Source organism: Taudactylus pleione, unplaced genomic scaffold, assembly GCF_031769625.1.
Source record: "Taudactylus pleione unplaced genomic scaffold, aTauple2 ptg000145l, whole genome shotgun sequence".
In the NCBI taxonomy this organism is placed as follows: Eukaryota; Metazoa; Chordata; class Amphibia; order Anura; family Myobatrachidae; genus Taudactylus; species Taudactylus pleione.
Genome location: NW_028284547.1, coordinates 2,397,611 through 2,424,494, shown reverse-complemented (window position 1 = coordinate 2,424,494; position 26,884 = coordinate 2,397,611). Strand labels below are relative to the sequence as shown.

The 26,884-nt window shown below is 45.0% G+C and overlaps 1 protein-coding gene across 8 annotated transcripts in view; it reads left to right on the top strand.

Moving 5' to 3' along the window:
• Positions 1 to 26,884, top strand: part of CACNA1A (calcium voltage-gated channel subunit alpha1 A) — a 300,806-nt gene that overhangs the window by 127,881 nt on the left and 146,041 nt on the right. For all 8 annotated transcript variants that reach the window (XM_088473953.1, XM_088473951.1, XM_088473954.1 and 5 more), the window contains 11 exons: positions 1,710 to 1,822; positions 2,125 to 2,256; positions 2,416 to 2,488; positions 2,577 to 2,694; positions 4,045 to 4,112; positions 4,196 to 4,302; positions 5,506 to 6,297; positions 14,303 to 14,721; positions 16,885 to 17,026; positions 23,196 to 23,325; positions 24,724 to 24,783. In XM_088473953.1, coding sequence (XP_088330079.1) covers positions 1,710 to 1,822; positions 2,125 to 2,256; positions 2,416 to 2,488; positions 2,577 to 2,694; positions 4,045 to 4,112; positions 4,196 to 4,302; positions 5,506 to 6,297; positions 14,303 to 14,721; positions 16,885 to 17,026; positions 23,196 to 23,325; positions 24,724 to 24,783 — 2,154 coding nt within the window. The remainder of the gene's footprint in view (positions 1 to 1,709; positions 1,823 to 2,124; positions 2,257 to 2,415; positions 2,489 to 2,576; positions 2,695 to 4,044; positions 4,113 to 4,195; positions 4,303 to 5,505; positions 6,298 to 14,302; positions 14,722 to 16,884; positions 17,027 to 23,195; positions 23,326 to 24,723; positions 24,784 to 26,884) is intronic.

Sequence of the window (26,884 nt, the reverse complement as noted above, 5' to 3'; positions counted from 1 at the left end):
TGGCACAGAGAGCAGTGACGATATCATATCATTAAAGCAGGATCTAGATTGGAGTTGCTTTCCCATCCTGAGGGGGTTTCCCTTCTTGTCCTTATTAGGAATGCCGGTATGGCTTTAACCGTTTGCACAATGCAGTCGTCCCCAGAAGCGTACTAGTGTTGGCACCACTGCTGGAGAGCGTCCTGAAAGGAGAGGCTCTTGATTGGATGGTAGCAGCAGTGCTCGTCTTCCCATCTTTACCGCTGCATAAGGCTCGCAGGCTTAGAGAGCGATTTCTCCTCAATACAAATGAGCTTCACGGGACACCTCCATTGGGGAAACAACAGGGACTCACAGGAGCGCTATCCACTGCTCTACAAGTCTAGTAAAGGAGAGAGGAGGTGGCTGGGTTGGGGTTTGGTAACCTCGAGAGGTGAAAGCCCCCTTTCAACACATGAGACATTCCAGAAAATCAAATCTGGTATAACTGGATGCAATTAATGAAAATTATATAGGATGCCCACATTACTTTCCACTGTGATGACAGCTCAGAGAAGGCTGGCTGACAAAATGCATAACAGTGAAGTCTGGGCCTGATTCAGAGCTGGACGCTCTGACCAGAGCGCTCGCTCTGAATCAGGGCCCTCCTACCTTTTTTTGGAGCGTCCTCATGGACGCTCGCATAGCTGTGGGTTACCACCCACAGCTATAGCAAGCGTCCATGATGATGGTCGCGATGGTCTTGACCATCGCGACCATCGGGCTTGCGACGGAGACCCTGCGGTAGGGTCTCGCTGCCGCAAGCCCTGGAGTGATTTTGGCTCTATCAGAGCCAAAATCACTCGCACTGACATCACTAGTGATGTCAGTGGGGCCGGCTTCAGACGGTAGGCGTTCCCATGGGAACACCTCCATCTGGCAGGCACGCCCCCGGCACTCCCACCAAAGGGGGCGTGCTTTCAATCAACATCGACAGCACGCCCCCTTTGGTGCGAGACCTGGAGCGACAGCTTGGCTGTCGCAGTCCAGGTCTCGCGCTTGCGCACGACGGAGCTCCCTCCGTCGTGCGCATGCGCAGTGGGGCAACATCGATCCGTTTGCGAGCGTCCTTTGCTCGCGAACGGGTCTGAATGACCCCCTCTGTCCTTGCCACTTATAGCATATGACAGTAAATGACAGGGACACCTAGCAATTTCTCACCGTTAGTAAGCTAGGCCACTGCGCATGAGTCAGAGACGGAAAATGCTATTTCAGTTGCAGCTACGTGATCCCATACGCAGCGGATGAGCGAAGATATGCAAATGTCGCAGCCGACGAGACTTGTATTGAGACCCACCTGTGGTATCTCAGATCCGCCGCCTGCCTGCAGAAACGCAACCATCGGTCGTACATTGGTCGATCATCGAACCTCTGAGTAACCGTAGGTTAACTGCCCTCGGGAACTGAGATGCTGGAGACTTTGCAACTGTGTACGGGAGCGCCCCCAAATGGTTCCTGTCTGTAAATCACTTTGCGAATAAGTCGTCGCTGAGATCACCATCGCAGGACCATCGTGGCCCATGCGCAGTGTGACTTATACGTATGTGCAGTTGGTAAAAAAAAGAGTGGTCCATTTGCGAAAAAACATCGGCATTGCGACCGTTTCTAAATCAAGGACTCTGTGCTGAAATTAACACAGGTTATATAGTATTCGACTCCTCTTCTAAAATGTCTCTGTTTACATCCTTCAGGTTATAACTGGGAGCATCTTTGAGGTCATATGGGCGATGGTGAAGCCCGGTACATCCTTCGGGATCAGCGTCTTAAGAGCCCTCCGCTTGCTGCGCATATTCAAGGTTACAAAGTAGGTGTATGCGGAAGGGTGACCCAATGAGAGATGGCTCTTAGGGAGAATCCATTACCATATTCAGAACCCATTATTTGTGATGTGCACCTATCAGGCACCAGTATTTTTTAAGCCACGTCATGTTTAGTCTGTTCAATTAAGACCCATTCTTGTGCAGCCAACTCTCTGGTGTTCCAGTAGCTCCAGAAACACATAGCTGCAGAGGGAAAGCGTATCCCACAGATACTACCTCTACACGTCTGTGACTTGTTTCCCTTCCTCCTTTATTTCATCTTATGACTGTATCTCTTTTCACCCAGGTATTGGGCGTCTCTCCGTAACCTTGTGATCTCCTTGCTCAGCTCCATGAAGTCCATCATCAGTTTGCTCTTCCTGCTCTTCCTCTTCATTGTGGTCTTTGCCTTACTAGGGATGCAGCTGTTTGGTGGACAGTAAGTACTGTGTGGCGCGCCATGCTGTGGCTATTTGTTGGCGTAGTCGGCTTGGCGCAGGGTGAAAGAGCAGAGTGCTAAGTAGGAGGCTGCGATGCATTATTGTGATGTTACTGATTTCTGGGCTCTGCAGTTCATGTCTCTCGTTTTGTTTAACAGGTTTAATTTCGACGACAAAACCCCTTCTACAAACTTTGACAATTTTCCTGCAGCAATAATGACTGTGTTTCAGGTAGGAGAGCTGGTAATTTTCCATTGAGCAACTACCCTTTGCACTCACATTGTATCCCCCGGATTCACTTGTTTCTTTCTATCTTCAGATATTGACTGGGGAAGACTGGAATGCAGTAATGTACGATGGCATCAAGTCTCAGGGAGGAGTAAAGAGTGGCATGGTATCCTCCATCTATTTCATCATCCTCACCCTCTTCGGCAACTGTATCCTTATACTGTGGGCTTTCACGGATCATTATGGCGTAAAATGAACTAAAAAGCCAGGGAGCTGCGCAGAGCCCCAGGAATACATTCTCCGAAAGTTGAATAACCGCATGTTTTTTTTGTTATATCTTCAGCAATAAGTGATTAGCTCTGATACAATGTGGAAAGGGGGGATATGTATAAAGACCTTATAGCAATAATTCAGTTTCTACCTATCATTTTATAGACTGTACTTGATAAATGGCAGCTAGAAGCTGGTTGGATGCTATAGGGCAACTTTTCCACTTGCCCACTTATTAAGTTAGAGAGATAAAGTAATTGAAATGTAAGGTGAAATACAGGAACTATAGCAGAGTTGGACTCAATATTGCAACAAAAATACTCACATGATTTGTGTTTATTTATAAAAACCAACCATTATGTGTATATGCAATGTTACAGCTGCCGCGTGATATGTGTAAGTTGACATCAGTAGCATATGGGGCTGGATGACGCCAAGCATATGCAACATTATACCATGGAATGGGTGCAAGAATCAACCCCAGCATTCATGTGCTCATGGGAAAAAAAGGTTCTGGCCACGCATCCTTAAGGGGCATGGCCTCACAGCACGCCCAGTCTCAGCTTGCCAGCTGGAGGTGGAGCGGCTCGGCATGGCCTTCAGGCGGACGGACTGGCCCATCAAGCCATTGGCCCTTCTTGCTAGATGTGCCAGTCTGGCCGTGCATTACACCAATGTCTATTTGCTATTAAGAATCAATACGACTTGATATACCTCTCTAATACATCAGTAACAACTCTGTCTCACGAACAAGATATAAAACAAAACACACAGACATTTGGTTAAACACGCACACTAAAACATAATGTATGCCTGAGCAGCAATCAAAGCACCATTCGGTGTCAGTGGTGCATCTGCAAACAGGCAACCATTCATTAGTGCCAGCATCCCATACTGCCATCATCTACTATTTGCACTTGCCCTTAACCACCAGCACTTAATACAGATTTATCTGGCGCATATATGTGTCTGTGCCTTGGTCTAGATGTGTGCGCAAGCACAAGCCCGCTGTCTTCAGCCTACATTAGACTGCACAAGATACACTACTACGCTAAACGGCGTAATACTCAGTCTCTATCAGCCCCCAAGCGAAGCAGGTGTTGAGTTGTAGAGTGCAGATGTTAGACAGGGAAGAAGGCATGTGAGAGTTTGATAGAACAATAATAAATACTTATTATTAGTCGGACTAGCTAAGTGGGACAGTAAAAAATAGGAAAGTGTGCAAATTAAGGAGTGGTTATGGATAAATATTGTAGGCCTGGATGTACTTCTTAACTAACCCTCCATAGACACTCTGCTAAATGTTTTCTTGGCCATCGCTGTGGACAATCTTGCAAACGCTCAGGAGCTGACCAAGGTACACTATGGGCGATGCCTTACCAACAAATTTTCCTGGCATGTGTCTATTGCTGTGACTTATCTCTCTCTATATGCCTACAGGATGAGCAGGAGGAAGAGCAGGCAGCCAATAAGAAACTGGCACTGCAGAAGGCTAAGGAAGTTGCAGAAGTGAGCCCCCTGTCAGCGACTAACATGTCTATAGCAGCGTAAGTTCTCATTCTACCAAAGTTTTCTCTATACTGATGTCTGAAAACATGTAACAGTTATGTGACTTGTACATTATCTAAGATAGCTCCTCACTAGTTGGAAAATATTTGTGGTCTAGCACTCGGTTGTTTGCCCAATACAGTTTCATGTTATTAGGGTAAATAGAGTTTTGAACTCTTATAAACTGCAGTGTAATAGGTCAGTACAGTAGTAAGTTAGTACAGGTAATAGTGTAGTAGGTTAGTACAGGTAATAGTGTAGTAAGTTAGTACAGATAATAGTGTAGTAGGTTAGTACAGGTAATAGTGTAGTAAGTTAGTACAGATAATAGAATAGTAAGTTAGTACAGATAATAGTGTAGTAGGTTAGTACAAATAAGAGTGTAGTAGGTTAGTACAAATAAGAGTGTAGTAGGTTAGGTCAGATAAGAGTGTAGTAGGTTAGGTCAGATAAGAGTGTAGTAGGTTAGGTCAGATAAGAGTGTAGTAGGTTAGGTCAGATAAGAGTGTAGTAGGTTAGTACAGGTAATAGTGTAGTAAGTTAGTACAGGTAATAGTGTAGTAGGTTAGAACAATTAATAGTGTAGTAAGTTAGTACAAATAAGAGTGTAGTAGGTTAGGTCAGATAAGAGTGTAGTAGGTTAGGTCAGATAAGAGTGTAGTAGGTTAGGTCAGATAAGAGTGTAGTAGGTTAGGTCAGATTAGAGTGTAGTAGGTTAGTACAGGTAATAGTGTAGTAAGTTAGTACAGGTAATAGTGTAGTAGGTTAGTACAGGTAAGAGTGTAGTGGGTTAGGTCAGATAAGAGTATAGTAGGTTAGTACAGGTAATAGTGTAGAAGGTTAGTACAGGTAAGAGTGTAGTAGGTTAGTACAGGTAAAAATGTAGAAGGTTAGTATAGATACGAGTGTAGTAGGTTAGTACAGGTAAGAGTGTAGTAGGTTAGTACAGGTAAAAGTGTAGAAGGTTAGTATAGATAAGAGTGTAGTAGGTTAGTAAGATACTTACCTTCACAGACACCCCAACATCACCTTGGTTTGGAATTTCACAAAGGTGTCAGATGTTTTTTGCTTTTAGCCCCATTAATGTATATATTATATGTTATGTATGAATGCATGTATGTAGCTCTCTCTCTCATATCTATCTACCTATTTCATATCTATATGTCTGTCAACCTAAATTTTTTGTATCCCACACCCTACAGGAAAGAGCAGCAGAAGAACCAGAAGGGCGCTATGTCTGTTTGGGAACAACGTACAAATGAGATGCGCCGGCAGAACATCATGAACAGCCGGGAGGCCCTGTACAGTGAACTAGATCCTGAAGAGCGTTGGAAGATGTCCTTCATGCGTCCAGATGTCAAGACGCATTTGGACCGACCACTGGTTGTGGACCCCCAAGAAAATCGCAACAACAACACCAATAAAAGTCGTCCAGGAGAAAGCAAGACACCTATAGAACGTTTGTCTCACCAGCGGGCAGAGGACTATCTGCGCAAGCAAGCGCGGTTTCAGGAACGCGCAAGCCGCGCTTATGATATAGGACCAGAATCTGGCCGCCGGCCACGGAGTAAAGAGCAGGACATCACCCGTGATGGGCAGGATTTGGGACTTCAGGACAGGACAGGGGAGATGGATGGAGGGGTTCGCCCTCCACAGGAACCGCCAAGGAGACACCGAGGTGGAGGAAGCAAAGAGAGCAGAAGTGGATCCCCGCTGCCACGTGGGGATGGAGATCATCGCAGGCACAGGGTGCACCGCAGAACGGGGGAAGAACCAGAATATATGGGGGGTAGTGGTGGAAGAGGAGGAGGTAGCGGAGGAGAAAGGAGACCTCGACATGTGAGGGATGGCGGAAGGCCAAGGGAGGTTGGTGGAGGAGGAGAAAGTGAAGGGCCTGATGGGGAGAGGAGAAGAAGGCATCGCCACACTGCACAGTCCACCTATGACAATGATGTGAAGAAAGATGACCGAGAGAGGAGACATCGGAGACGGAAGTGAGTGAAAGGACAGGAGGAGTAATAGCTGGGGGGGGTGAATTAAGAGGTGAGATGTCTAGTAAACCGAAAGAAGGGTAGGGCAGGTGCACCGTACAACCATTTAATAATTATACATCATATACAAAGTTTTTGTCATAACTTTGGCCAAAGTTATGAACTTACCCACCCCTGAACACCTATAATGTTAGGGACTTACCCGATGAGGTTACCTTGATGATGGTGGGTAAGGTCATAACTTCTTACCAAAATGCTCTTATATGATGTATAATATTAAATGGTTGTATGGTGCACCTGCTCCCCCTTCTTTCTATGTTGAAGTCTCAGCTAGGTAGCACATCCCATTAGAAGTAGCTAGGATGTGCAGTCCAGACCCCCTCCCCTTCAAATAGCCAATATTATGTGTATGTGTACACACCTGAAGGCCGAGACTCCTACAATCTGGACTAGCATCCCTCCCACCTGCCTCTGATGGTTTTAAATAAGGACCCAGCATTTGCTGACTGCACAGTCTGTATAGCAAAGCCACGGGTAAAACCCCAGGTTTGCGGTGAACATTGGCGTGTGGCGCCCCGAGAACTGCTCTGGCTGGGCTTCTTTGGGGCATCACCAGTTATTTTTAACACTTTATATCACTCTGTTTGTTTTTTATTTATGTAACATTTTCACACATTTATTTTTCACTTTTCTCCTTCATCCACTAGGGGACACTGGAGTTCAAGACAGTGGGGTATAGACGGTGGTAGAGTAGAGCCTGGCACTTTAAATAATCTAGAAGTGTGACTGGCTCCTCCCCCTCTATGCCCCATCAGCCCCAGTTTTTAGAATGTGCCCGAGAGAGCCGGTCGCACATCAGGCTGTCTCCAGCCTTTCTCATATAATCATATTTTAAGCTTTTATACAAGCACTGAAGACAGGCAGGCTGCTTACTGTGGCAGTCTGCCTGCTACGTGGGAGCCGCCGGGAGGGCACCACACGGCTACTGCAGTCTGTGTCCGGTGACCCTGAGGGGGGACTTTAAACAGAGTCATCGGACTCCATGAGGACCCGCCACAACTGAAACCGGTTCGTGTCCGGGTTTCCTCATTTGCCCCCCAGCCCAGCAACCCGGCCGCAGCAGTCCGTAAGTATATCCCACTACTCCTGACTAGCTGGAGTGGTGGGCCAAAACGCTGGGCTCAGGGACAGCGCACACTGCATGGCTGTCACACACTGCTCCTTCCCCCTGCCAGTGAAAGTGGTAGTGTCGGAGCTGCTGACTGACTTATTCCTAGCCATCCCCCTCCTATTAACGAGGGGATGGAGTCGGGCTCGTGCTCTAAGCCCTCATCTGAGAGCAGCGCGGTCTGCCGGTCCGTTAGCGCTGCTGCGCTGACATACTCTGCATTAGTCCCCCCGGGAAGGGACCTCAGAGGTACCTGGGAGGGCATCCTGCCGCGTCTAGAGCGGGCAGCAGCAGCCCCCCCATTATTAAAATGGCGGCCGCACTCGGGGAAAAGCCACGCCCCCCTTCGCGGCCCTAATTGCGGGGCAGCCCAACCAGCGGGGCAGCCAGGTGTGAGTAAGACAGACGCCGCACCGCTGCTCACTAAATAGTGCAGCACAGGCGAGGTCCTGCCATCTGGTGTAATGGCCGGCTTCAGGAGGCCAGACGCGTCCCTCTACAGAGGCAGTTGCAGCGCTGACAAGCAGCGCGATCCTTGGTAAGGAGTACCCGCGTAAAGAGGCTTCCCTTATTGAGCGGCCCAGCCTTATAAATGTATCTGCTGGTCCCGCACCCCGTTCTGCAGGGCCGGGAGGAAGGTTGTGTTCCCTACATTACGCCCAGCCCACTCTTTCCTAGTAAGTGGGCAGAGGCGAGCATAACAGTGCACGCGCGCGCGCACACACTGATAGCCGGGATTTTAGGGAAGGGCGCGTCATGCATAATAGCCGCGCCATCTGTACCACTGCCTGCCGCTGGTTAAAGGTGCAGTGCAGACCAGCGCCTGAAGAGCGCGGCTGCCTCCTAACTCCTGCAACAGGGTTAATTAGCGTGGGTATCCTACGCGACTCCCTCCTTCTCCCACGCTGGGAGTGCTGCTAGCACAAAAGTAGAGATAGGAGTATAGGGCTGGCTACAAATAAGTATCAGCGCAGGGCTCGGATCTCTCCACGGCTCTTGCTGTGTGGAGTTTGTATGTTCTCCCGGTGCAGGCAGCACTGTCTTTGCTTAGGCTGGTTTTAAAAAATTAGCAACGCTCCTCATCTAGATCTCAGGAGGAGATGCCGCGTCCCGCAGCTCCTGGCTGGGCTGAGCAGGCTTCCCTGTTAGCTATAACATAGGCCTAATAGCCTTACGTTATACCAGCACAATGCGGCTCCCCGATGCAGTGCTGTATGACCTTCACACTCCTGTCACAGCAGGACAGCATCACCGCTTTATACTATTAAGGGGGCTAGCAGCGCTGTGCTAACTGGAGTGTAGCAGTTTGCACACGTACAGCGCGGTATTCATGTACAAACAGCGCCCCCTGTTTCCCTTTTAAGGACTGTAGTTACTACTGCACACAAGCATGATAGCTCAGTGCACTACCTGCAGCAGGGAGTGCTTTAGCGTGGGTCTCTTACGCCTTCCACACTGGGAGTGCTTCAGCGCAAAGGGTAGGGGAGGCCCTGTCCTTGTATGACAGGAGTTTAGTGCTAGCTACAGTGCATAGCTGGTTGCTAGCTGTATGGGAACTAGCCCAATTCCCTTTTGCACCATAACACCACGTTAGGCGGTTCTGAAAGAGGCCAGTTCAGTCGATGCATCACAGCTAGAAGCGAGGGATTGACGAGACAGTCCCGCCAATGCAGCGCCGCTTGGCAGGCTTCCCTTCGTTCTATAACAAAGGGCGCCTAGCTTAATCTAATGGCTTGGTATCTTAGCTTGTGAAGTATCATAGCCTCATGGTGTACTAGCTCTACTGTTCTGGTGCTGCTGCCAGAACTTATGGTTATAGCATACCCTTCACCCAGGGTTAGCACATTTTGGCGTCCCATCCCCAGGCTTATGCCTCACATGGGCTCGCCTTAAAGAGGGGCAGTATCTTCCCATGCATATATGTGGCAGCACATATACTACATTACTACATATACTACATTATAGGCTGGTCTTAAAACCTTTCACCAGTTTTCTGTGCTTACTTTAGAAGGTATGCATATGTGCATCTATTTATTTCTCATGTGTTCCCTTCGGCAGCACATACAGGAAGAGGTTAGTAACGTGGCATTGCTGCCTCACAGCACTGAGGTGGTCTTTTTGATTCCCACTTCGAAAAATGGGTTAATCTGGCGCTAAAATGGCTCACCTGCTAAGGCGAGTACACCTGTAACAGAAGGGTCCCAGGATTGAAACCAGTCTGGGACAGCACGCAGCTAACATACCCTGCCCCTGCGCAGTAGCAGAGTGACGGCCACACGCGGTACATGAGCAGTCCCCCTGCGTGGGGGTAAGCCACGTGTATGGTATGTATATGTGTGTGTGTATATATATATATATGTAATATGTATATTGTATTTTATACTAGCCCTGCAGTAGAACATATACATGCTGGAGTGAATTTTGTCCTTGGGCTCAGTTCCTTCCATGGCTTTAATTTTTGCTCATGTTCTAATTTTACAATATTATTGTCACCTACTAAATTTGTATGTAGGTATGCATATGCATATGTGGATATCGCTTCTTATCCTTACCATAAGAGCAGGGGTAGGATCTGTTGTTATCAGTTTTATGTCTGATACCTTGCATATTGATAGAAGGCTGCGATTGGAGGCTGGACTCCTGATGCGGTAGATGGTACAATAACTCCGCTTAACACGATCTCTCCCGGGGGATTGGGTTGTGTGTATATACATGTATATGTGTAGGAGGCCTATACTTCTACAAGCATTAGGTTACCTATAATACCACGCATGGGAAGCCGCCAGGGATTACCAGAAGCTGTAGGCTATATCCATACATATTATATGGTGGCTCTATAATCTAAAGTCATGTGCTGCAGCTTACATAGTGATAGTCACAATTCCCTAAGGCATTGCTTCTAGTATGGACCCTAGCCATGTCACATGTATATAAGGATATATACTTATATAGCTCGGTTCATGTTAGTCTATATCTATGGCGCCCCGTTTCGGGGGACCTATTATCATTACAGTGATGCACTTGGTAGCAAACTGGTAAGACGCCCATTCCTTGTATGTATATTTCCTAATAATTGGGAAACAAAAACCTGTTTTCTGTTTAACCCTACTGGGGTTATCACTACTGCTATCTCCCTTCTTTGCTTGGGATAACTAACGAGTTCTATGTCTAAGTACAGGTACCCTTCTCAGTATCGATTCCGATACTCCATATTATTGTCGTATATCTCAATAGAATGAGTCTAAAGGGCCCTTAGGTACAATTCATATCTTGAAGGCCTAGGGCCACCTACCGATTTAGGCAGGGACAGACCTGGGTTATATTAGATTGGTGGGCATAATACACATTGTAAATATTTATGTAAGGATACTTAAACTAGCAGACCGTTTTTGGGGTATAAGTATAATCTTCAGATACACGTCTCTAATGGAACAGGCTCAGGTATAGAGTCCTGTTTTACGACCTTCTTGTCTCCACTAACATTCTGCTAGTTTCCACAGTATTTTCTACTGCACATCTCCAGACTGAAGTACGTGCTGTAGGGCATTGGTCTTAGCCCACTGAAGCTACTCTCTATTCCTAATGTGGCGGGTTGCTTTGCGATACAACAGGTCAGTGACATTCTACATTTCGGGCCAGAGGGCTTCTGGTCGCTCACAGGTGAGAGCTTACCCACTAATGCCTCGGTAGAGGCTCCTATTTCATGTAAACTGACATACATAGAGTTCTTCTCCCTTACTGCCTCCTAGCAGCCATCCGCTCTTTTAATCAGTTGGCTCTACACTTTAGAATTTTCCTGGAGTGTGGGTGCATAGTTACAACATTGAGAACCAATTCTACTAGAATCTGTTGGCGTTATGGACCAAAGCACATCTCTGGGCTACTGCACATCTTTACATAGAAGTGTGACAGTCACTATGTTCCACTCAGGGGGCCTGGTGGGTTTCCTGTTCAGTAGCTGTTGATATTTTTATCATACTGACAGGTACCTGACTGGTATCTTCCTGGTTGTTTTCATGCTATGTTCAGGCCAGCAGTTACTACTACCTATGCACTTCCATCATGTTGGAAGTTGTCCGTTGTTTTCTCTTTAGCGTCAGGGTTTCAGTTGCTGGTTTATTCCTGTTCTCAGAAGGGGTTGTACTGCGGTCTGACCCTCTGGAAGGTATTGTAATCTCAATCTTCTCGAAGCCGCCTCGGCCTCATGCCCAGGGTGATCTCCACTCGTTGGAGATTTCTATGGTCTCATCCTTCCGCTGGTTCACAACTTTGTAGTAGTTGGACTTTCGGAAGGGTTCAGGGCGACTGTGCGGCCTTGACTTTTACCTTATACTTTTTGTGAGGAGTCTGTGGACTCTCTGTTTTTGTAGATTGGTATCGTTATACTTCTATCTATATGAGTTATGTCCAGCAGTGCTGGTATTCTGCTATCTGCAAAATGTGGCAGCTTCCTGTTTCCGAATCTGGTACGGTTTCCTCGAGGTTTCTTCTCGGGTTACTGCCCTTCTCCTATGGATTCGGGTAGGAGTTCTCTGCTCCCAACAGTCTGGCTTGGTCTGTTTTCAGCTGAGTTTACAGTGTTCTGATGCTTCTCATCTGAGGGTGTTTTCTCGCTAGCCGCTTATTCCATTCGATTACTGTACGTTGTGGTATTCTGTGTCTGTTCCGCACGGAGTTCTGGTTGTCTCCTGGCTCACGACACTTGATTCTCAGCTCTTGCCTTCCGTTGAACCTCCGGTTCTATGCGGTCCCTGTTCGGTTGCCCGAAGGGTCGGCATGTTCTCCGCGCTTCCCACCCGGGAGGTTGGCTTTGGGACGTCCCCACTGTCTTGAACTCCAGTGTCCCCTAGTGGATGAAGGAGAAAACAGGATTTTGGTACTTACCGATAAATCCCTTTCTCCGATTCCACAGGGGACACTGGACGCCCGCCCGGCGCGGCATACCTGCCTGTTGTGGGTCTTTATATAGTTGTGTGGCTGCATGTGTTCCCTGCAGTGGTTTCCTCTGTTCTCCTTCAGTCGGTATTGTTCCGTTCTGTGGTCTTCTCCTTCTCCTCGTTTTCCTGTTGTCCTCCGTCTCCTCTCGGGCTCAGTTCTTAAACTGGGGCTGATGGGGCATAGAGGGGGAGGAGCCAGTCACACTTCTAGATTATTTAAAGTGCCAGGCTCTACTCTACCACCGTCTATACCCCACTGTCTTGAACTCCAGTGTCCCCTGTGGAATCGGAGAAAGGGATTTATCGGTAAGTACCAAAATCCTGTTTTCTAACACTTCTAAGACTAAGCAGCTACTTTCACTTACCTAACACTTTAACACTTCACTGCTATCTTTCATTTGTGTGGTGCCTTGGGGTGGTTTTGCTGGGCTGGTTAGGGGGTGCCCCACAACCCAGACATGAACCACTATAATGTTAAGGACATACCCGGTTACTTTGACGTTGGTGGGTAAGCTCATAACTTTGGCCAAATTTATGCCAAAAACCTGATGTATACGATGGATAATTATTAAATGGTTGTATGGTGCACCTTCTCTCCCCTTCTTTTTATGTTGTAGTACTAAGTCTCAGCTAGGTAGCTAAGGTAGAGGTATTCCGGTTAATTACCCAGGTTACGGGGGTAGTTCTCCCACAGAGACCTGAAGTTGCTCTACTACATTATTTCCCCCCTTCAGTACAAAAAGAAAACAAATATGTTATTGGTCATATCTTTATTGCTACAAGAGCAGCTTTGGCTCAATTTTGGAAGAGATCTGATCCTCCTCCTCTTTCGGCAATAATCTCTAAGATCCAGAGATGTTTCGAAATGGAAACATTTGGGTTTAAATATTCTAATTTAACCTCATCTCCCTTGGTGCAATGGCGTCCTTGGTCAGATTTCTATGATACTCATGTGTTAAAACCGACTACTACCAGTAATGTTGATGTTTCAACATAATAATACAAACATGTAATTTTACTCTTATTCTGTATCCTTTTATATGTCTATGTTTCTTTTTGTTTTATTTTATTTGTTATTTTATTTCATTTTTATATAATTTGATTTGATTTCAGTTTCTTTTATTGTTATTTCTGTGTTACTCATGTACTATATAATGTCTATATCTATATTGACATATATATGATCTGTATTGAAAAATTTTTACTCAATAAAAATTACTTGAGTTAAAAAAAGAAGTAGCTAAGGTGTGCAGGTTCAGGCCCCCTCCCCACAAAATATTCACTGCAACGTAGTCTATATGTTTTGAAACTGTTACTGAGACCATGTAGGAGTGAGCACTATTTGCATACAACACCAGCGATTTTAATGAAGCTGTGTTGAAAGTGTAACTTTTCACACCCGGATCTTTGTATGATTGAGCAAATCGCATTAACACAGAGAGGGGAAAAAACAAAAGATGTTCACCCTAAAGCTGGCCACACACTAGACCAACTTACATCCAACCAGCCAACTTGTTGATTGGTTGGAATGAAAATCTGGTAAGGAATTGGGAGTAAATGATCAGCAATTTGCTCCTAAATGCCAAAAAACAGATGAAAATGGTCGTCAGACAAGTTTGTTAAATGTTTGATCTGAACAATTTGTTCAAACAACAGTTTTGTCCATTTTCCGGCGTTTGGGAGCACATTGCTGATTGTCATTTGCTTTCATTCCTTACCAGATTTTCATTCCAACCAATCAACAAGTTGGCTGGTTGGATGTAAGTTGGTCTAGTGTGTGGCCAGCTTTAGTCTAGGACACTGATAACTGAGGGCAAATAATGATCTAATTACAGATTTCTTTGTGCTTTTATTATAGTGTAGTTGTAATTTCCTCTAATTGTGTTACTTTTCGCTATTGCAGGGATCCAACGACTCCAGTTCCCAGCTCAGGCCCAAATCTATCCACCACACGACCTATACAGGATCGCTCCCGCCAGGAGAATCAAAACCAACAGCCTGAAAATATGGACAACATCCGTAACAACAAGCTGGTGACTACCGAGCCGCCAGTTGTGGGAAGCGTGGGAGGCATCAACCACAGCCCAGCAAAACTGAACAATCACGCCAACTGCGCAAACAGCAACAGTGTTCCTGTCATGAATTCCGCCCCTAAACGGACTCCTCTCCCCACAAACTCCGGCCCTCCCCCCACTGCTCCAGATTCTGGCCAAACACTCAGTAACCCCACCGAAACAGCCAAAGGGACTAAAGCTACAGAGCAGACCACAGTGGATATACCGCCCCCCTTCCCGCCACCGGTTGAGAATGCTGTCGGACAGGGTAATGTGTCTCCTGAAAAGTGTCCAGTGTTCTAAAGCTGTCAGAGATATGCCCCTTTCGAGTATCTTGTTTTCCCTTAATTTCTTTCGGGAATATTATTTACCTCTCATATTTCTCATGTACAGAATTATTTAATTGATTAGTCCAGTTATAGAATCGTTCTGCCTATCTTCCTCACCGCTCACATGTAGCCGTTAAGGTGTGTCATTACTGGAGCCCATTCCTGCCTCTCTTGTAGGACTCAATAGAAGCTTGTCTATTGAGATCAGTGGGAGAGGCATTGACCTACTACCTCTAACCTCACTGATGGCCAACGGTGAGTTCAGCTTATCCTGGCACCAAGCTTCAGGTAATTGGGGGTTTCTACTAGAGGGAACGTACCCAACTGCTACATGTGCGGGGAAGTTAAGGTGTGGGTGATGCAATGCAACTTCCCTGATTGAATTCTGAGCATTTATGACAGGGGTTCCCAACCACGGTCCTCAAGGCACACGAACAGTCCAGGTTTTAAGGATAGCCATACTTAAGCACAGGCAACTTAATTAGTACCTCAGTTATTTTGATTAAACCATCTGTGTTTTAGCATGGATATCACCAAAACCAGGACTGTTAGTGTGCCTTGAGGACCGAGGTTGGGAATCACTGATTTATGAGGATAGAATGGGTGATGATGCAGCGTCACTTCCCATTTTCAGTTCTTCCGCCATCACCCACTGTTTATAGATTGTGCATATATTAGCAGGATTGGAACTACTGTAGTTGCAGGGGGTGCAGCGGCCTGGTTATGCTGGTTCAGCCATTCCGGAGGCCACTGCATTGCTCTTCTGAGGATGTGCAATGGGTGCCGTATGTGCATGAAGTTCCAGAACTGAGAGCCCAACGGGTGGCTTCAGTAGACATGTTCTAGCCCCTTCTTTTGCTCAGTATGGCATGGACATGTCTTGCTGGATCATGGTGTTGCACAATCCATCAGAGATAATCGCACACCCATGAAACGAGTACTTTCAAAGAAACGCACTTATATTGAGATACATTTCATGAAGTACACGTTTTATATGTGGAAACAAGCCAATTTCTATTTAAAAAAAATAACAAAATACAAAACTGTGACATTTATATTATTATAGCCATTCCCAGAGTCCCCTTATTTTCCTGTGGGACATACCGTAAACACGGATTAGTGGGGAGTATAAAATGTGGCGGTAGACAGCGCTTTGTGCCGAATTTTAGACATTTGCAAGCCATGCACTTTGTAGTCATAGTAAAAGTTCTGCAGTGATTGCATGGCGAAGGCTGGTGACCGCCTTTTTACTTTGCGCTTTGGCGTTTAAACCTAGTTATATTGGGTGCAATAACATAGGTGCGGTCGCTTATAAAAAATGTGCTGCACCTGAGTAGATTCTCAGCTTCTCCATTTCCGACCTGCCTGTTATTATAACCAGGGTACTCTAACCTGAAGGCATGTACCGTGGGATATAGAGGTATTAGCGTGGCCTGTGATACAAGTGAGCGACCACAAGACGCAGGAGTGGGTTACGGAGGCGCGTGGCGGCAAGTAGCGCAGAGCTGCTGAAAGGGATGATTATGTTCATAACAGAATGAAGGTCAGAAGAGATGAATTGCATCATTCCACACCACTGTTACTTAAATCAGGTCACACTCCCAAATTTAGAAGCACAGGAAGCAAGGTGCCACTCATCCTGTCTTTCTGGTGTTGCCATTTATCAATTAGGACTCAGCAAAGCACTAGGCTGTTTAGAAAACGGGAGCAGGACAGAAATAAGGCAGGAGATACGGCATTTATAGTCAGTTTTCTGTACATAGGCCACTTTGTCCTGTATGAACACTCCCTACGTTATTCCGTCTCAATACTGTTTTTATCTCAATCTCTGCACCTTTTCTCGGCCTTCACTGTTGAAATATCATGAATTAAAAAGCAGGAGGAAGCACCTAATGATCATTTGGTGAATAACTTTTATCTGTACTAACTTTGTAATGGTGCATGTGCCAAGGAAAGCAGAGTCTTTGTTTGATGTGAATGAAAAACTGGTAAAGAAATAATAAGAGTTTTCCTTTTTTTTCTTACCTGTTTTTTAATTATAGTCCTTCTGTAAATACTCCATGTTTCCACCTATCACTTTCTTATTCTATCACTCGCTGTAGTTAATAAGACGGTCGCAGTCTCCCCCCTACCTCATAAGGAGGATGAGAAGAAAGAGGAGGAAGAAGAAGATGATGACGGAGGGAAGGGACCTAAGCCGATGCCCCCATACAGTTCCATGTTTATTCTGTCTACTACTAACCCGTAAGTGCCCAAATTGAATATACAGTTTGCCATAATTCTTATTCATATACAGTTAGGTGTTATGTTGGCTGAATATTTAATATTCGAAAATTTGGTAGAGCGCCTAAACTCCTATAAAGAGAATGGGCCTGATTCAAAGCCGGACGCAATTAGCGCTCGCTCGTCCAGAAAATAGGCGTGGCTATTCAAATGAACCGTTCGCTCTTTGCGGTCTGTTCACGCCTCTAGGTCTGAACAAGCGAACAAAACTTGCAATCGTTTTTTTTAAAAATACGCCCCCTGGCCGCTCGCATCCTACGTCATGTCCGCTATTTATTAGATTAATCGAGTACATCGAACAGCGTATGAACTGCTCGCTATTCTTGTGGTTGGTTTTTGCTACCACAATCTTGCGAGCAGTTCTGGCTATAAAACAACCAAGTGACGTGGTCAATGACGCTGCTGTATTAATTATGCACACCCATAAAACGCCCGTTTTGACCTTTAAGCACGCCTGCGTTCTGATCTCCACTCCCCGTTTTCAAGCACCTTCCCCTGTTACCACCCACATACGCCTCCTCCTGTCACTCAAAATAGCAGGCATTCGCTGTTTAGCGAACAAACGAATTTCGGCCGCACTGACTGGTTCGCGCATGCGTATAACGATCCGTACACATGCGCAGTTGGGCAAACATCGCTCGGAGTGAACGAGCGGCCGCTTACGAGCGGCTCTGAATCAAGCCCAATATCCAATGTACAACTCTCAGTTTTAATCAATGTTTTTAATTAAGTTTATAATAAAAAAAGGAGACATGTGTTCCCTCTGTGCAGTTAAAAGTATGTAAGAAAAATCACAGCAATATTGCACAATAACAATAATGAGGGCTTCATACAAAGTAACACGCGCTCATAGAATGTAACATTTCTAAGTACATGGAATCTGATTGTATCTGTCCTTCGTTTCAATGTATAAATAACACTCTGGGCCGGATTCAACTAGAGGTGAATAGCTGAGTTCGACGAAAAGTGTCCGCCGATGCGATGTTTCTGCCACATTCCTGCGTATTGCCCTATTCAATTCCAGGACGTATTCGCATGTGCAAAAAAGTCCATAGGCAAAAACAGGCATAAAAGTATCTACACCCAGAGGCAGGAGAAAAGTTGTGCAAAATCTCTATATTGAGCTAAAAATGTGTGACTTGAGTCAAAACCCTTTGGACAACCCCCCCTCCCGCCTCTATTGACTATTTAGGTAAAAAAAAAAAAAAAAAATCTTAATTCCCCGTAAAAAAAGTAATGTAATATTTGGGGCGAAAATGTGACAGGGACTGGGACAGGTGTTTTAGGATTGCAGGTGGCTGCAGCAGGTTTTTTTTTTTTTTTAAAGTTTTTTAAAAGGCACTTTGGAGACCCAAAAATATACTAGTACCCATTTAAATGTACCCCCAATTTAACTACAGCAATTATTTTTCACAAAAGATATTGCTTTAAATCATTTTTCCACACTTATGCAAATATGCATATAACAGCCCTTTCACTCAATTTAAGAACCCAACATACTTTTATTAGGGCTATTAATACACGTCTATATTAATTTCCTGGGTCAGTTAGGATTTTTATGGGGTACAGACTGATTTCCCCAAAATAACCAGTCCTTTTCGCTAGTGTTGCCATTTGCTGTATCTGCACATATGTGTTTTCGCCTGTTTTGGAATTGAATAAGGTGAAAAGCGGGAATGCGCATTGTGAAAGTAGGTGATAACTTTGCGTCCAAACAAGTAAATGAGGCGAAAAGATTGCAGCGGCGAATGCAATTCGCCGGCCGCGACTTTTCGCCTCTAATTGAATTTGGCCCTCGTCAAATAAAAGATTTCTCAAAACGAGTCACCGTAGATATCACAGTAAATTAATAACTTATGTCTTAAGGCCCCCATACACTGGGCGATTTTTCACGTGATATGGCCGTTTTCGACTGATCGTAACAACCAATCGTGTAAAAAATGGCGTTTTCTAGACAGTTACGATGCCAATGCACGTCTCCACAGTTGTGTATTGGCATTGTAGATCAAATGGTTTAGCAGAAAGATTTCGACCGATCGACTACGATGTGACACATCTTAATACATCGGATCGTATGGTCGTTTGTACAATCGTACCTTTTCTAAACACAAATCGTACAGAATGTCAAAGGTAGAATTTTCAAGGGAAATCATATGTGCCATCGGATCTGATACAAATCGCCCCGTGTATGGGGGCCTTTAGTATTGTGACTACCCTTAATGAGCAGCCACTCCAATACTGTTGAATGAGGTGATGCACTATATAATTGCAATGAATATTTAATATACTCAAGACTTGGCCTGTATTTGCAAGTTACCCCTGTGGTGTTGCAAAGTGGCCCATCTGATATTTATATTCACTTGTTTCATAATCAGGCACTGCTATCGTCCACCTTCATAAATGTTGCTAGTTTTCTCGCTCACATTCGCTCAGGTCTCTTTACGCTCGCCAAGTAATATAGGGTGTGCCAAGGTTTTCAGGGGTGAAAGTTTACTATAGCAGTGGTGTGATTGGCTTGTGTCCGATTTTGTCTTCAACGTATCTTGAAGAGAGGCACATCTTTGCACTTCCCATAGCTACGGTGAAGTCTGCAAGTTGATGATGATGATGCATGTTTGTGCTGGACTTTTCTATCTGTTTTTTTTTTTTGTATTTGAAGATTTACTGAAGTTTTGTTAAGAGGAACAGAACAAAGGCATGGTACAAAGACAATGCATCCATGAATATCATATAAAATATATAACGGTTGAAATTGAAGGAGAAACAGAATAAAATCTAAGCAACCAAGACAAAACAAGATATAAACATAGTAAAATAAGCGGGTTATCACAGCCAGATATAATAACAGACACAAATATCATACAAAAAACCAAATGGGAAGGCGGGGACACCTACAGGGACACCCTGAGAAACAGGGCCTGTGGAGCGATCCAACTCCGAGCGATAATCACCGTAACTTACAGTATGTTAGGAGAACAGAGATATAATATTATAAATAAGAGTTTAGAGAGTAAGATAGGTCTAGGCCAAAAATACAGACAGATGACAGAAATCTGGAGTGGTGTGACATTTAGGACAAGATGTAGAGATCAGACGCCCCCCAGCGTGGTCAGACACACTGGCTTGTAATAGACCCTTTGCAAAATATTGAGTTTTATCTACTGATAACGAGCATGTGCTGAAACCACACAAGCAGAACCAAGTAACAGCCATCAAGGGGCCCAAGTCACCCTCCCAAACGCAGTTTGAGAGACTGTAACCCCTCTTCCCCAAAGTGTAGCACAAAAGAGAAATAGATATAAGAGATACATTTTTTAGAAGCGCAGGTACAGAGCAAGGTATGGGCAGGCAACTCAGAGAGCCTGCAGGTATCTAAAAACCATGTTCAGAAGACCAAAATCCTCCCTAAGCTGTGAAAAGGAACAGAGGGCCTGATTCAGAGCCGTTCGCTATTTGCGGTCGTTCGTTCAAAAACGAGGGGTGGCTATTCAAATGATCCGTTCGCAAATTGCAGTCTGTTCCCACCTCTAAGTCTGAACGAGCGAGCAAAACATACGCTCGTTTATTTGTTAAAAACGCCCCCTGGCCGCTCGCACCATACGTCATGTCCGCTATTTATTAGATTAATCGAGTACATCGACCAGCGTATGAACTGCTCGCTATTCTTGTGGTTGGTTTTTGCTACCACAATCTTGCGAGCAGTTCTGGCTATAAAATAACCCAGTGACGTGGTCAATGACGCTGCTGTATTAATTATGCACACCCATAAAACGCCCGTTTTGACCTTTAAGCACGCCTGCGTTCGGATCTCCACTCCCCATTTTCAAGCACCTTCCCCTGTTACCACCCACATACGCCTCATTCTGTCACTCAAAATAGCAGGCATTCGCTATATTGCGAGCACATGAATTTCGGCCGCACTGACTGGTTCGCGCATGCGTATAACGATCCGTACGCATGCGCAGATGTGCAAACATCGCTCGGAACGAGCGTACTGCCGCTAGCGAGTGGCTCTGAATGAGGGTCAGAGTACACAATTCCTACAAAATTGGCCCACAGTTCTCACTACACTTGACAACCAGAGGGGCCGACATTCAAGAGTAAAAAAGTTCAGAATAAAAAGGATTACCCCAGAGTGTAAAACAAGGATTAATATCCAAATCTTCCAAAATCTTATCCGCTGATTACCATACCCTACGAGCCTGTACTAAAAGAGGAGAATAATGCTGTAGGGAGGGAGCGTAGCAAGTAAATAGTGGGGCGGATTAAAACGGCTACCAGCCTGATGAAGCAGAGACCAGGGTGCATCCCCTTGTTCTGAGTCAAGAACTAAATAATATAATTGCAAATCAGGAATTGGCAAACCTCCCTCCTCCTGGGATGACACAGGGTATTATATACAATACGAGCTCACTTATTCTGCCAAATAAAAGAAGTCACATAGCGGGCTGTTAAGGAGAATAAGGAAACAGGCAGGTAGGCGAGAGGATGCTGTAGAACGTATAACAGTTTAGGTTGTATGACCATCTTCATGTTTACCTAACATGTTATTGACAGAGGAAGCCACTGCTACATGAGACAGACTGAGCCTTGAATTATTCTAATTGGGATTGGAAATTTCGAGATACCTCATTCACTGGAACATGAGTGACTTAAATATCTAGGTATCTAAATTGTAAACACCATCGCAATTGGAAATTATAGGTTTGTGGCATAGTGAAAGAGGGCTGTATAGGAAAATCCAGGGACGAATCCCAATTAATTTGTATACCTGTAAAAACAAAACAAAGGTATCCACAATTGTCAAAAGAGGCACCAGCGAACGTTGCATATTGGACAAAAATAACAATATATCGTCAATATATCATCATATACAGCGCATGTTTTTCCTCTTGACCTGAGCCCATAAGTCCAAGAAACGCAGGAGACGAGCGGATGGCTAGCAGCTCAATGGTAAGGCAAATAAGGAGGGGGAGAGCAGCTAGTGCCCCTTCCCAAAGAAAGGGAGTCTGTTACAAAACCATTGACACAAGCTCTGGCCTCTGGGCAGGAGTACAACAATCAGATCCAGCCTATAAACCCGTCACTCACCCCAAAGCAGGAAAGCACAGCCCACAAATAAGGCCACTCGACTGAGTCAAATGCCCGAGTTGCATTAAGAAATAGGACATCCTCCACGCCATCATGGGCGATATTCTCAAGTTAATTGTAGTTGATTTACCTGGTGTAAAGCTAGTTTGATCTGGATGGTTATTTTCCAAAACAACTTTGTTAAAACAGAAAGCAAGAATCTGAGCCAAGATTTTAATGTCAGTGGACAATAGGGATATCAGGCGATAGGAGTCTGGACAAGCCCGATCCTTACCGGGTTCAGGGATTATTATTAATGAGAGCCTCCGCCATAGACAGGGGCAAGGAGCCAACCTCTAATAGCGCAGCAAAGACCTTTAACAGTTTAGGGGCTAAAAAGCCCAGGTGAGTTTTATACTGTTCAGTAGGGAGCCCATTAACACCCAAAAGCTATATCTTCCGGACCTATCTACTTATTATTTACTTATATAGCGGCACCATATTCCATTGTGCTTTACCTTCTATGAGGTCTATGTACTAAGCCTTGGAGAGAGAAAAAGTGGACGGAGATAAAGTACCAACCAATCAGCTCCTATCTGTCATTTTTTAAACGCTGTTGTACGGGCGTGCATAAATTATCCACTGCGATGCCCTACGCAGACTGAGGCCTCATAGCGTGCTGGTTTTTAGCAATTTCTGAGTAAGGTCAGGGCTTGTGCAAGTGTAAGTGAGGCTACGATGGTACTCAATTGTACCGATGTTCTTGCAGTCTTGCTAAACATTACGGATGTGTGTAAGTTAAAGTGGGCGTCCTTATGTAGTGCTGCGTATGGCATAGCGATCGCAATGGATTAGCATAATATCGCAGTTGAACTGCGTGCGTAATCGCTATTGCATTCCATGGTGAATCATGCCCTCTGTTGTGTCATCTATTGTTGACCTCTATCCTTGTATTTTTCCTTTGTTGCAGTTATAGTTTGTATGATTTTTCTCCCTGTACTGTCCTGATCGCCACATTCTCTTATACTCAGATGTTTCCTGTTTACTCTCTTTATTGCAGTTTACGTCGGTTGTGTCATTACATCGTCACCCTGCGATACTTTGAAATGTGCATCCTGCTGGTCATCGCCATGAGCAGTATCGCTCTTGCTGCAGAGGACCCTGTGTATCCCGAGGCCACTCGTAACAACGTGGGTGACACCTCAATGTCTGCCCCCTGTCTTCCTTTATGTACAGACTGCTCCAGCACACCCGCCCTGCCCGTGGGACACTGTCTCCACAAATTGCCCACCCAGCTCTCGTGCACTCTTGCTTCGATAGTGGGAATTGCCGTCACCCTCCTGCCCTTGTATAAGGGCATATCCGTATACTTACCATAAACATGCCCCTTTTACTTACACTGCCCCTATTATGTCTCTTGGTGTATTTCTATAACACAGCGAATAGGCTAAATACAGTGTTCCCCAGCTTGAGAGGCAGCCGAGGGAAGAGTTAAACAGCACAGGAGGATGTGTTGGGACCCAGTGCGAGGTGCGCGCTGGGCTGACAAACGGTTAATCACAGCCGCCCTCCTGCAGCATTGCTTACTTTGCAGTTCCTTTATATGTGAGCTGGACAGCTCCCGCAGGGGGGTGGGGGAGAGACGAGGAGATGGAGAGAGGAGAGTGGATGCTGAATGAAATAATGGGAACATTGGCCCCAGTGGGACAAAATGAGCTGAGAGTAGGGTTTATAAATAGCCGTTCACAGTGATTATATGTATGGATGTATGTGTGTGGGTATATATATATATATATATATATATATATATATATATATTAGGGGTGAGCAGGTTCGGTTCTACTCGGTTCCGTTCGGATTTAAAAACCGAATCTTATTGGTAGAACCGAACCCGCTCACCCCTAATAAATATATATATATATATCTATATATATCTATATATATATATGTGGGTATATAATATATAAATACTGTATGTATGTGTGTGTGTGTGTGTATACATATATATATATATATATATATATATATATATGTATATTATATAATATATATATGTATATATATATACAATGCTATCATTTCCTGAACCTCTAATTAACTATGACGTAATGTCCTGGGCCAAAGTGTATTTGTGTATATACTGTATAATGTATATGTATATATAATATATACTGTGTATATATATATATATATATATATATATATATATATATAAAATAGTTTTTCTATAGCTTCACCCCCAGTTCCTGAACCTATTTTTCCAGAAAAATAGCCCTCTCTCTCTCTCTCTCTCTCTCAGGATCGGCTCGAGGGGCAGCCCAGCTACTGACGATGTGCTGGTCTCGCCCCCAGCCTGATGTTAACCGGAGGCGTGCCATACAGGCACGTCCCCCAATATCGTCATTTAGGGGGCGTGGTCTATGGTAATTAAGCCACACACCCTCTTTCGGGCGCCTAAGTCCCTTTCTGCACAGGGCACAGCTCTCCCTGGAGCCGGCCCTGCGCTCTCTCTCTCTCTCTATATATATATATATATTTCAAGACACAGGTTATACACTCACTGTTTTATTCATGTTTTCTCTCTCTAGGTCCTTCGTTACTTTGACTATGTGTTCACTGGCGTCTTCACCTTTGAGATGGTTATAAAGGTAAGAATAAAGGCAGTTTGCAGTATCTACTCTTTCATCTTAAAGTCACATCTATATATAACTATACATGCTTGCTAAAGAAAACCAGTAAGTATGTGTGTGATATCGTGTATACAACCAGTTACCAAAACTGACTGGTCTGTCAGCAAATACATATTGGCTAGTATAAAATAGACAACACAGCAATGGTTCAGTAATATAAAACATAGATGATGATAATAAAAAATAGGTCACATTTATGGAGACAAATAGATCATATATAATGTAGACAATGGTTAGGGTAATAAAGGGAATAGATAGACGATTGCTAATGTATGATAATATAGACAATAGATCATGTTTATTATTATGATCATTACTAAACTTTATATATAGGGTGACACAAGTGGTCCACTGTGCCGTACAGAGGGCAAAACAGTAAGACAGTACAGTGCAATGAGTAGACAAGTAACAAATAGCACTACAACTCTTAACACAGCCACTTATGTGAGAAGTGCAATGGAAATATACAGCGTGTCTATTAGCGTGGGTGCAGATAATGGATGTAGAAGAAACAAAAACAACAAAGGAGTCCAGGGGCAGGAAGAGGTGGTGTCCAAGAGAAGTAGGTTATGAGAACAGGCGGGAGGAGGGTCCTGCACATGGAGCTTACAGTCTAAAGGAAAGAGGGAGACAAATGGATGACGTAATGAGTGAACCAGTGTAAGGGGAGCTGAGGGCAGGAAACAGGAGTGAGAGAATTGGAGAGTTCAAGAGGGTTAGGTAGACTACGTGGTGACATGGTTAAGTGGTGGAACGTTCCAATGGTGGGGGGCAGCACGGGAGAAATCTTGGATTCGGGAGTGAGAGCTGGTGACCAGAGTGGAGGAAAGGCGGTGGTCATTGGCCAACAGGAGAGGGCAGGAGGGAGTGTGTATGGAGATGAGATTGGAGATGTAGGGAGCAGTGGAGTTGGAGAAGGCCATGTACATGATGGTGAGGAGTTTGAAGAGGATTCTGTAGGGGAAGGGGAGCCAGTGAAGTGCTTGGCAAAAAGGGCAGGCATATGTGGAGTGGCAGGAGAAGAAGATGAGTCTAGCTTCAGCGTTGAGTACATATTGGAGAGGAGCAAGATGGAAGCAGGGGAGTCCAGTGAGGAGAAGGTTGCAGTAGTCAAGGCAAGAGATGATGAGTGAGTGGACAATGGCTTTGGTGGCATCCTAGGAGAGGAAGGGTCTGATGCGAGCGATGTTGTGGAGCTGTAACCGACAGGATAGGGCAAGGGATTGAATGTGGGAGGTGAAGGAGAGGTAAAAGTAAAAAAATGACTCTCAGGCCCTCGGAGTTGGGGAACAGAGGAGACAATGGTATTATTGACAGTGACAGAGAGGATGGGAGAGGAGGAGCTCTAAAAAGAGGAAAAACAATGAGTTATGTTTTGTCCACGCTGAGGAAGTGCTTGGACATCCAGGAGTAGATGGCAGAGGCAGAGTTGAGTGTCGTTGGCATAGAGGTGGTACTGGAGGCTAAGGCAAAGAGGCGACGGGGATTGGAGGACTGAGAAGAGATGAGAAACTTAAAAAATATTGCTTGGCAAGGGAGAGGACAGAGCAATAGGAAGGTTAGGGTAATATATGTGTCCTTATACTGTACATCTTTGTTGCAGTTGCACTAAAAAGCCCCTCTCGGCGTGCCAGGTCCCGTGAGACTCTGCTGGTGCCGGGCGTCTTTTTTGCGCCTTTTTTTTTTTACAAAAATGCGTCAAAGTCACAATGCGATTAATCAGTATACGAACTGCTGCAATGTAGCGGCCGCTTTTTTTTCATTCCAAGTTCCATTGTTGTTCATATACAGACTGAGGTGCACACAGATATACAAGTGTCGCATATCTGCTGGTGCCTCCTAGTCACAATGCATTTTCAGCAAAAAAAGATGCCCAACGCTAGCAGAGTAACACGGGAACTGGCGGCTCACTTACACCTGGCAAGTCGCGCTGCGTGGCGTATTGCGGCTAGATGAGTGAGGACACATCTGTATGAAGGTTACGGTGTTGTAAAATATATGATGGTTAGGGTAATATAGATAATATATGGAGGTTACGGTAATGTAGAATATATGATGG